At 42.2% G+C, this 12,137-nt stretch overlaps 1 protein-coding gene across 1 annotated transcript in view; it reads left to right on the plus strand.

Moving 5' to 3' along the window:
* The window catches only part of kif21b (kinesin family member 21B), a 75,475-nt gene that overhangs the window by 11,563 nt on the left and 51,775 nt on the right, over positions 1-12,137 (plus strand). The window contains 3 exon segments of the mRNA XM_071203103.1: positions 9,804-10,026; positions 10,627-10,809; positions 11,816-11,965. Coding sequence (XP_071059204.1) covers positions 9,804-10,026; positions 10,627-10,809; positions 11,816-11,965 — 556 coding nt within the window.

Consider the following 12,137-nt stretch of genomic DNA (forward strand, 5'->3'; position numbering starts at 1 on the left):
GATGCAAGAAGATGTTCATTAGTGCTGAATACATTTACTTTAAGGCGAGGCATTGGGAAATCTTACATTCACAGCCAACAAAACTGCATTCACTAATTAATTATAATGCAAAACACTATTTCCATAGATAATAATGATGTTTGTGATTACATTTATTCAGTGATGATACGAAAAGTCTCAGATTATGGGTTGGATTTAAATGTATTTTGGTGCGGAGAGTTGGCTAGGATGGCTATTGGCTAGTAGTAACCTTTTTAATCTAGCAATATTATCATGTAAAAAAGTGTCGAATAATTTGGTTTGTAAGCCTACATATATGCTCAACTAGGGGGTGACCATGGTTTCCACTATACCTATTAGTGTAAGCATTTAGCCAAAAGCACCATTACACCCAAATAAAATCGAAACAAACTGCCAGCTTGGTTGTAGAACTCTTTTCCAATCTTGTTCACCCATTCTTCCCAACCTAACACAGTTTGCATGCATTTAGATAAGGACAATTCCCATTTTAGTACAGGAATTTCATTTAAGTGCAGGAATGATCCCATTAATGTCATTATTAAGCATATAGACCATAGACTGTATATAGACATATGATTAAGTACATCAATTTATAACCTCGGATAAAAGCCCTTTGTAGGGTTTACTTAATGTTTGGACAAACTACTGATCAATTGACCTTAACACAAATGTCCCTTTTCACATCCATCCTGCTCTATTACTCACTTGGTTAAATGCTTTTTCTTCCAGTTGTGACCTTAGCAGACACTGGTGAGCCTCCCCTCCACCCGTCGCTGCACCTCAGGGCCTCTCACATTTCATCCCACAGTCACTGATATGCCCAGAGCTTTTGACCTAAAATAGGCCAAGCCAATTTCCTGTGTTCTCAGGGCTTTTCATGTCAGACATTTGACAATCTTCATGACTTGTCATATTATCCCCGCTCTCCTGTTCTCCCTTTCTCTTGTTCCCTCTGTCTTTCTATCTGTGTAGGTCTTTTAACAGTTGAACAAGAAAGAAAGATACAGTGAAAGCAACGGGGAGATAAAGGTTCAAAGAACTAAATCAGCTCCACCTCCACAGCTTTTCATCAGGTGTACAGTGTGACAGGCCACTATTGCATCTGTTGCAACGGCACTTCTGGAGACATCTTTTATCGTTTTAAAGACGTTCAACACAACAACCATGGTTGTCAGTAGCCTTTGTTGCATGTCATCCCCCTTCTCGTTGCCCTCATTTTCTGTTGGAAAAAAATAAACTCAAACATCCAATATAATTATATTCATATTAACATTTTTTTTGTCTTTTCACATTTCCTCTTGGTGAATATATGGTTTCACATTGGGTGTCATTGCCATTATGAAATGTTATTGTATTGGAAATTAGTATGAATAATAGTATTTTTAAGGTACTTCTCTTTGAATATCTGCAGTGTTATCTTGTCCCCGTTGCAATGGGTGCATAACCTTGACATGCTCACATTGATACGTATTTTTTTCTAGGATGACACACACACACACACACACACACACACACACACACACACACACACACACACACACACACACACACACACACACACACACACACACACACACACACACACACACACACACTCACATGTAGCCATTGCGTGTGCAGTTACCAGGTTAACACACACACACACACACACACACACACACACACACACACACACACACACACACACACACCCCTCTGTGCCAGTTGGTTTAATCCTAATCTGAACTCCGACAAAGCACTAATCGGAGGTACGATACAGGCGAACAGAACAGAACCAGATGGAGACACTGTGCTCCTGTTTATATAATCTCTGTTGGGCTGGTGGCATGAAGTTAATCTCTTTCAGAAAGGAAACAGATCTTCTCAGTAAATAGCATTACAACCCTGATTGTAAAAAGTGTATTTATTATTATTTATTAGGGTGTTAACACAGTACTAATGTTGCCTCAGTGTGCTGGTTAATAGTACAGAAGAGCTTTAAGTATTAATCATCAAAATATGTTTTTTACTGACCCGGTGGTATTAACATGATTGTATTGGTTTTAATATGACTGTGGATAAGGTATTTAATATGTTATGTGGTCATAGGTATGTAAATCCTTAGTTATAATGGTATGGTAGTTGGTTTTCCTTTGCAATGTATGCACAGCTTAAGGTTTGGCAGAAGTTCAAGAAACTACTTTATATTATATGATCAATGTCAGTGACTTGCCTGATAAATGAAGGCCACTTCTGTTAAGTGCATTTTGTATAATTTCATGGCATTGCGCATTTTGTTTTTATGAGAAATCAAGCCTTTGCCGTTTGGAGCCAAGACCCCGTCAGCTGACAGTGTTGTGTTGCTGTTGTGCGGAGCAGTCAGCAGAGACGCATCCTGAGGCAGTTTAAATATTGGTTGGAAATATCGAGGTTCATAAAAAAGCTCTGACGGAAAACAAATGGGTAAATCCCACACTGCTGCAAAACCCTGCGACTAATTGCGGAATCGCCTGATTTGGTGTGTGTAGAGCCTTAACAACATAAACATGAGGCTGTCATCCATTTATTTGATGATAAATACACCAAGAGCATGGACTATTTCTGCCTGACACGGCACACTTTGTTTTGCACCAATTCTCAGCTGGAAGACAACATTGAGAAATGGACACTGCTGGTTTAGGATGTAGGAGACAGTAGCTACTAAATGAGTACCTACCCTCATTACACAAAGGTAATAAGGTGTCAGAGAGAGGTAGAGAATGGGAGAGGGGATGTGATGACAGCTTTTACACTTGTCTCTCCGCTGAGTGGTTATTAATGAGTGGGATGACAACAGGGGGATATTAAGTCTCAACACCTCCTGCTTTGTCAGCCCATGTGGAGACAAGGGCAGGAAGCAGGTTATTTGAATAGGGCGGGGCTTGCTTTAGAGATCTATATGCAGTGAATATATTATTCCAGAAATACAAATGTTAGTCTTGAATCCACACATTCTTTACCAAACACTCACTTTACAGCAGGTTAGCTGTGTGTTCATCCAAAATCCACCCTATTTGAGTTGTGTTAGGTCTCCACAAACTCCTTAGGGAATACCTGGTAGACTGACTGTTGAGTCGTCAGTTATTGGATCTGCTGTGTGATGGGAGCAGGTGGGGGGGGTTGTGTGTTTGCAGTAAAAACTGTTGTTAAGGAAGAGACACAATACACTGAATGAAAGACATGTGTTTTTCATTATGAAGGTGATATCTGAATTGATAACGAAAAGGCAGAGGGAGAGGAAGTAAGGCGACAAGGAAAAGTCCACATTAGCGATTAGTCTGTGCTGTTATCAGGAGAAAGAGGAAATGGAACAGGCCCCTCTGCTGTTTTTCTGCCATTCAAGCTTTTAAACCGATTGTCTTGTTTTCACTGGCAACACACTGTGGGAGGGGTACGAACAGGCTGTGTGTATATAAGGTGAGAGTGCAAGGGTAAAATACGTTTTGTTTTCTGCATGTACAATAAAATAGAAAGGCAGAAAAGCGAACTAATAACAGGGAGAAAGGCAGATGGGCTGTGATGTAATATTCCTTTATTGAGAAACTTGATGAGAGTATATCCTCTGATGAATAGACGGAATGAAAGGAAATGAAGACGCAGCGGCTGGCTTCCTCCCTTGGCTCAGTGCCAACAGAGCTCTGAAACACTCACAGCTCAAGAGAATACAATTAACTCCGTCTTTATGTGTGTGAGCACTGTGTCTTTACTCAAGTGTTTGCATTAAGGAAATTAGCTCTTTGCTATCACCGGCCTTCGAAGGTTGAGTGTGCATAAACACACACACAATACCACACACATACAGACATACACACTGCTACTGGCAGCAATCACAGCGAGCAGATTTTATTGGTACTCGGGGCTCGTTGTTAACAGCCTTGGCATTTGGTCCAGGCTATCTTCTGGGTTGTGATTGGATAGCGGGTCAACGGTTGAGTTTTAGGAGAGAATTACTGTATAATTTGGGTATTAGTATTTTGTAATTAGCAATTCACACCATGACAACACCCTTATATATTTGACTGACACACACACACACACACACACACACACACACACACACACACACACACACACACACACACACACACACACACACACACACACACACACACACACACACACACACACACACACACACACACACACACACACACACACACACACACACACACACACACACACACACACACACACACACACACACACACACACACACACAATGTATACATCACTTCAGGGGACATTACATTGACTTACATGCATTTCCTGGAGACTTATCCTAACCTTAACCATAACCAACACATGCCCAACCCTAACCCTTACCCTAACCCTTAACCTTACCCTAATCCTAAACCTAACCAAGTCTTCACCCAAATTAATGATTCCCCTCATGGGGACCTCCAATTTGTCCCCATAAGGGAAGCCAGTCCCCACACGTGACTATGTAAACAGATGTAGGTCCCCACAAGTATAGAAATGCTAGACCACACACACACTCACACTCACCCATTGCACATAAAGAGTTACGAAAGAGTGTGTGCAGTTACCAGGGTAACTGGACTCTCGTAAAGTGTGCCAGATGAAGGAAAAGAAACCTGGAACGAGACTCTTTATTTCTGTTAGCCTTCATAGTGTGTTGGTGTGTCTATACTGAAAATATTGATATACTAATGAAATGCTTCTTTCATATCGGGGAAAAAAACTTAAAAGAAGACGTTGCTTTTAAACATTTTGGCTTTGTTTTGAAGTATTTTAATTCTGAAAATAATGCAGCTGATGTTGGTAACCCCCTGAGTGTGGATCCTTATAGTGTGCTCCTTAATTCCAGCCCATAAATGTCTATATAAGCCACTTCCTGTGCTTGCATCTGAAGAATGTTGACACGGCACTAAAGAATAGTTTTCTAAGAAACGTAAAACGTATTTTAATTTATTACACTTAACTCATACACATTCTTGTTTTATAGTGCTGAAGTAGTTATGATCTTTGCTGACTGTTTTTTTGCAGTGTGTCACATTTTGGCTAATTCAACCTTACTCTGATTTTGATGTGGATCGGTTTGTCCACTTGCTGATGAGTATTAAAATAAATCTGCCAGGATGACGAGGTTGCTGTAAATGTGAAGAAGGTCTTGAGGACTGTGATCAGTTTTTTAGGAGGTCTGCGGTCTCTCTCATGCTGCGGGTTAATCCCATCTCAAGTCACGCTTCAATGACTTCTGCAGCTATCAGGGTTTGATATGGCAATTACTCTGTATGTGTGTGTGTGTGCGTGTGTGTGTGTGTGTGTGTGTGTGCGCAAACTGCGCATTGTTGGTGGTTTTTTTACGAGTCTGCTTCTAATCATGACTATTGCGCTAAGTGAATTCCCTCAGAGCGTGTGTGTGTGTGTGTGTGTGTGTGTGTGTGTGTGTGTGTGTGTGTGTGTGTGTGTGTGTGTGTGTGTGTGTGTGTGTGTGTGTGTGTGTGTGTGTGTGTGTGTGTGTGTGTGTGTGTGTGTGTGTGTGTGTGTGTGTGTGTGTGTGTGTGTGTGTGTGTGTGTGTGTGTGTGTGTGTGTGTGTGTGTGTGTGTGTGTGTGTGTGTGTGTGTGTGTGTGTGTGTGTGCATTCATCTATTCATCAGTGTATGGACAGTGCAAGTAAAGAAAAAACATTGTGTGTTTTCAAGGACTCTGTCTGATCTCCAGGGTATTTAAAACATGTTCCTATTAGTGTGCAAAGATGAGAGGATATAGACGGCTTAATTTGCTGCATCAGGGATCCACAATCTGCTTCTCTTTGTTTCACACCAGGCCTCGTAAAGAAACGTAATTGCAGTGTTATGGGCTATTTTTAGCTGCCAGATCTCTAGTAATTGGGTGGTCTGATTTTTGATTTGTGTGTGTGTGTCTGTGTGTCTGTCCTGATCAATGTTATGGATCCCATCTTTTGTACACGCAGCTGGCTGGAATTTTCATCCAGCTGAGCCATGGTGTGATCGTGTCTGTGTGTGTGTCTGTGCGTGCGTGCGCGCGCGTGTGTGTGTGTGCATGCATGTGTGTTTGTGAATTGATTATTTATAGTTGTTCCATTTATTCCCTCTGTGGATCACTGACAGGCTGTGGTAGTTGTGTCTGTGTCTCTTTGTTGTGTGTTTGTCTATCCTTTCCGGAAGCAGCTTGTCAAGACCTTCCTTTATTCAGACACACTTGTCCTCGGGGGCCGCGTGTAGAGCCTTCAAACTAAACACATATTGTATATATCTTTTTTATTATAAAATATTTAGGGCAGCCGCCACTGATACATTATTGTGTGTTCTTTCTTTAATGCTCTTAAATCAATTAATCGTTTATACTATGGAATGTCAAATAGAAAACAGTAAGAAAATGCCCATCTCAATTTGCAAGACCCCTAAATGATGTCTTAAGATTTGTTGTTTGGTCTACCCTACAATGTGAGAAGATAAATATTACATTTACAATGGTATAAAACAGAGTAAAGCAACAATGTTGTCAAACTGGAACCTACAAATGTTTGTCATAAATAGACTTGTGTTTATATAAACAAAACTCGTCTAATGGTTCTTGGCGTCAGTGAGGTCAACGCAGGGCAGAAAGCAGCGTCTGGCATGAGTTGGACTAAGAACGAGGGAGAGGTCGCACAAACCGGGTTGCAGTGATTGGCTTTGAGCAGCCATCAATCACAACTGTATTTAATTTCCATAAGGTACACTAGGTAACTACAATAGAGCAAGACTACAGAAGGAAGAGCTCCATGGCAAGTATTTGGAAGGGCGAACGTCTGTATGCTTCATCCTCGAAGGACCAATATCGTGTGAACAAAATGTAGTTGCACTTTTATCCTAAGAGCTTAAATCAAACACACAAAAAACACCAAGGAGCAAAGTGTCTGTACAGTGTCAGAGTTCAACAGCAGAGACTGATTCTCCTGAGGCAGCAACCCAGCAAGTCTGTGGTCAATGCAAGACAAAGCAAAGTAAAAAAGAAACTACAATTGTATTACTGTCCATAGGGCAACTCAAAACCCAGTATGACTGGGATGTTTATCTATACTGTAAGTGATGGTGAAAAATGAATCATCTCAATGGGGGATGGGCTGACGATTGCAAAATGTTTCTGAAAAAGATTCTGGTAAATGGATATGATACTTAACATGTCTTGACTCTATTTAAACAAGAACAAAGTCATACTGTATTTATTTATCTTTCCTTCTTCTATTTTCAATGTCAGCTGTCAAGTGTAACTCCTGACCTATGAATATAGCACACAAGAGACTGACAACATTGAGTGTAAACAGAGAGAAAAGGCGAGAAGAATGACCCTCAACCCTTTTTACTATACAGCTGCAGCTCACACACACACGCACGCACGCACGCACGCACGCACGCACGCACGCACGCAGTAAGGTCTATAGTACACAGCCGATGCACTCCTCCTCCTCTTGCCACATCCACTTTATGTTAATAATTGGCTTAAACAGCACTCCTGTGGGACCTTTTGGTTTTTGATACATTAACCTCTGTGTCAAGGTCATCTCCAGTAATAAAAGGGACTCATCTGTCTGCAAGCTGCTTTCTATCTCACCCTGTCTATTATAAATGGGTCGGGGTTAGCATGCTGCTGCTGAATTGGCCTATTCTAATGTCTTTAATTCCTTCCTGGAAGACCTTATTCAAAGATGCCCAAAGGCCTGAAAGAGAGCCAAAAAATGCTGTCAGCTCTGTGTGTACGCGCGCGCGCGTGTGTGTGTGTGTGTGCGCGTGTGTGCGTAGCCCCATAACAAAGTGTGGTGAAAGGGTTATTGTCAGCGTTAGCGGTGGGTGTGGTTCTTAATGCATGCTTGAGAGGAAGCATGTGTGGACTGAAGATAGTACAGTAGATTGTCTCGGAGATGTGTGTGTACTGTATTTACTTCTTGAGTTACTGTGTAGTCTTTGTGATGTGCCCACTATCCCTGCAGCAGCTGGATGTGTTTGGGGATTTCTCTTGTGTTTTTATGACTCTATACAGTGTGTGTGTCTTTGTTGCAGCGTCCCATAGGGAGGCTGTGGTGCAGTCTCAGAGTGTGCGGGGGAGTTGATTTGCATCCCCTGAAGATTAAACTGTGGGGGGGGTTTAGCATGTGTAGAGGTGGACCCAGTGTGCGATACTGCTGGCTCGCGGCTTTTTTCCACAGCTTAAAGTGATTACCCCCCCACTGTGCATTGTACCTCTAAAAGCCCAAGATTAACAATGTAGCCATGTGACAGATCTTCTGTTTTATGTACATTGCGTATACTCTTAAGTTCCCTCTACAATGTTTCCTCGCTATGAATCAGCACTGCGGCACAAGCCAGTAAAAAGCGGCAGCCCTTTAACAGCTACATCTCATCTAGTCGGCAGTTGTGCCCGCGAGGCTTTCCGTCGTTCTGCTTGCAATGAGTCGAGTTAGAAAGATCCCACATGTAAATACTCGGGCCCCATTCTGTCACAGAGTTCAAAGATGTCCAGAGACAGTGGCTTCTCTTCTTAGACTCATCTAATAAGGGATTATTGTAGAATTTGAATGTAAGGTGACGGCAATTAACCGCAGTGAACTACCTGTCAGATGGAAAGCGCCGCAGAGTCCTGAGCAGCAGGATTAACCTCCTATGGTGACTTGTCTGCGCAAGCTTGCCACATCATCTCCTGTGGTCGGAGTTGTTTCTCAGAACTGTCCTTTTAATGCCTCATTACTCATTTCCCACATGTTCTCAGCCCTTTTTAAATTACCAGCACCAACACAAGTGCTGTTGTTAATGCATGAGCTTTGTCCTCAGGGCTTCTGTTTCGGATTACTGTTGGGTTCCACTCTACGGTATAACGCTGTGTGAATGTCTTGTTTGACTGTTGTGAATCACAGCCCATAGTTTGCTCCATTCTCCTCTACCATTCAGTCAAATCGATGGTTCATTTTAAAACTAGGTTGGATACATTTCCCGCAATGCCACTTCACACAGTCAGTGTCTGGAGAGCCTGGAGACTATACGTTTGAAAAAAGACATTTATGGCGATGTCGAGTTAGAAAGAAGTAATCTCTTTAGTCTGCTCCTCATCTCTGCCTGAGGCTAGAGGCTTGAGGCTTTATTAGCAGCTACTAGCAATACCCACCAATCTGTACAGTTATGAAAATCATTGCATTATAGGTCATTCAGGCACGAGGTTTTGACGATTTATGGACTATTAAATATAATATATCTGGCCCGACTGCATTAATAATGATGTTCATTGGAAATCAAACATGGTATAGAAGTATATACAGTATAGAAATAGTAGAAGGCTAAATTGTTGGAGTTCACTTTTATGAAACTGGTATAATTACTTCAACAAAAATTCGATTGACAACAATCACAGTATATCCTAATAGCACAGAAGATCCATGGTGAAATAAGTTTCAAATGTCGATAAGGTCATTATCCTAAGGGCAGACGACTGTTTTAATATCTACTTTAATGAAGCATACAGAGTTTTTGAGTTCAGATTTCTTAAATAGATTATTATTTCACAGAACTGGCTGTCATGTGTATGTTTTCCATTATCACGCTTGAAATATAGTTTTCCACTTGGAATGGTCGTAATGTCAAAGCTGGGCCTGCCTACCCAGTGAATCAGAATGTCATGCTTAATCTGCACAGTGCATACAAACATGATGATCACAATCAGTGACACCTATTTGCCTAAATGTATGACGGTAAAGAGATGTGCCCCATTCATTGACGGTCTCTCTTCTTTTCCTATCTCCTTTCAGGATTCGTCCTCAGATGGCAAAGGAGAAGATCGAGGGCTGCCATGTTTGCACGCTGGTCACGCCTGGAGAACCCCAAGTCCTCCTGGGTAAAGATAAGGCCTTCACCTACGACTTTGTGCTCGACATCGACTCAGAGCAGCAGGAGATCTACCAGGCCTGTGTTTACAAGCTCATCGAGGGCTGCTTCGAGGGCTACAACGCCACTGTGTTCGCTTACGGGCAGGTAAGACTCTGAGGCTTGGGCTTTGATCTTAGGGATTTTTGTTATAAATTGAGTTGCAAAGAAAGACTTTTTTGTGGTTATTTATTGTTATGAATTTAGGTTTTAATAAGAAAGAAGTCAAACAAAATGGCATTTGAGCACAGTTCGTCTTAGTGGCCATTAGCCAGCTGGTGGGACACAAAGGGACATATTTGCATGTATTGACATGCGAGGGTGGCCGGCCTGTCTCCCAAAACAAAGCCCAGCAAAGCTCCAATTACAACACACACACACAAGGAGTGGGACTTCAATATCTACAGCAATAATGTATACAATCTGTATGCACTGTATACATTATTTTGCAAACCTTTATTGGCTGGACATCTATGTGTCTAACCCTTATTAATTGGTAATGCTCACCATTATAACCCCAGACTAATGTCCTAGGTAGAACTTGGTTGGTTAAATAAAAACACCTAAGCCCTAACCATAACCCTTACAGTTGGTTGAAGTTTAATTATTTGTCAATATAAACAGGTTGATTTAAATAAATGTAGCGTTCAAGGTGTCTGGCGTACTTAATAAATGGGATCTCATTAGAGTGAATACATTGTGTTTCAGACGGGTTCGGGGAAGACCTACACCATGGGGACGGGCTTCGATGTGAGCCTGGGCCAGAAGGAGCAGGGCATCATCACGCGGGCCGTTCACCATCTGTTTGAGGGAATCAGGATCCGGAGGCAGCGCGCACAGGAGGCCGGCAGCCAGCCGCCGGAGTTTAAAGTCAGCGCCCAGTTCCTAGAGGTAGGCCACACACACCCACACTGTGAAACACTCTTGCTTGGTCGCACATGTTAACAGTATTGATGCCCTTGTTTGCAAATGTGCATACGATGGACATTGGTCCACATTAACTCTAACCAGATGGGACAAAACAGGGGGACGATAGGATCAGACCCCCTCTTCTATAAACAGGAAGTGACAACCCAATGACAGATGGGCAGGACTGTCTGCCTGTGCTTTTGTTAGTCTTGATTAATGTTGGCCATTACCTCTGACATTATTCCTCATCACTGTGGGCTATAGGGGGGTTAAGAGCGGAGGATAAGAGCGAGGGAGGGATGCCTGTGTGCGAGTAATAAGATAATATGTCAAGTAATCATATCCTCCACAGGTTTGTGTCAGGCTCGGTGGGAAACTGATTGTGTCTTATTCCTTTAATACCCTTTCTGTTATAATCATTTAAATATACATTATCATTAGAACATCTACCTTTCTCGTCCTTCTTTCCTTTGTACCTGTCAGTGCTCTCTGTTGGTAGTGTGTTTTTTGCTAATCCTGAGGTCACAAGGTTATCTTTGATTGTAAACGTGTGTGTGTGTGTGTGTGTGTGTGTGTGTGTGTGTGTGTGTGTGTGTGTGTGTGTGTGTGTGTGTGTGTGTGTGTGTGTGTGTGTGTGTGTGTGTGTGTGTGTGTGTGTGTGTGTGTGTGTGTGTGTGTGTGTGTGTGTGTGTGTGTGTGTGTGTGTGTGTGTGTGTGTGTGTGTGTTAAGCAGTGGGGGGGACAGCTGAGCTTTCAGCTGACCACTGTGGCCCTTGCCCTCTTTGGTTTCTGAGAGGTCAATCTTTTGACCTGTGTGTAAATAAGAAACACAGCTGTGAGAAAAGGAGAGGCGATGAGGAGAATGTTGACACTTTCTCATGAATTCATTATGTTTAATGGTTATGTTATGATTAATCAGAAAATGTCCATAGCCTTATTTGTGTATACATGGTATAATATTGTGTGTTGTGGCTTCTGTTTATTGCAGTTGTACAATGAAGAGGTGCTGGACCTGTTTGACGGAGGCAGAGATCCCGAAAGTCGGAACAGGAAGTCCGCCATTAAGATCCATGAAGACGCCAGCGGCAGCATCTACACCTCCGGAGTCACGTCCAGACTGGTGCACACAGAGGAGGAGGTGTGTGTGTGTGTGTGTGTGTGTGTGTGTGTATTTGTGTGTGTGTATCCTCATGTCTAAATAACAATCAGATATTATTTCACACATCTTAGGCTAAAGCTCAAACGGGTACAGGCAAACATATTTGTTTTTAGAAAATGGTAAACTTTAAGAGCTATGTACGTTCTGCTTC

Source organism: Pseudochaenichthys georgianus, chromosome 5, assembly GCF_902827115.2.
Source record: "Pseudochaenichthys georgianus chromosome 5, fPseGeo1.2, whole genome shotgun sequence".
Taxonomy (NCBI): Eukaryota; Metazoa; Chordata; class Actinopteri; order Perciformes; family Channichthyidae; genus Pseudochaenichthys; species Pseudochaenichthys georgianus.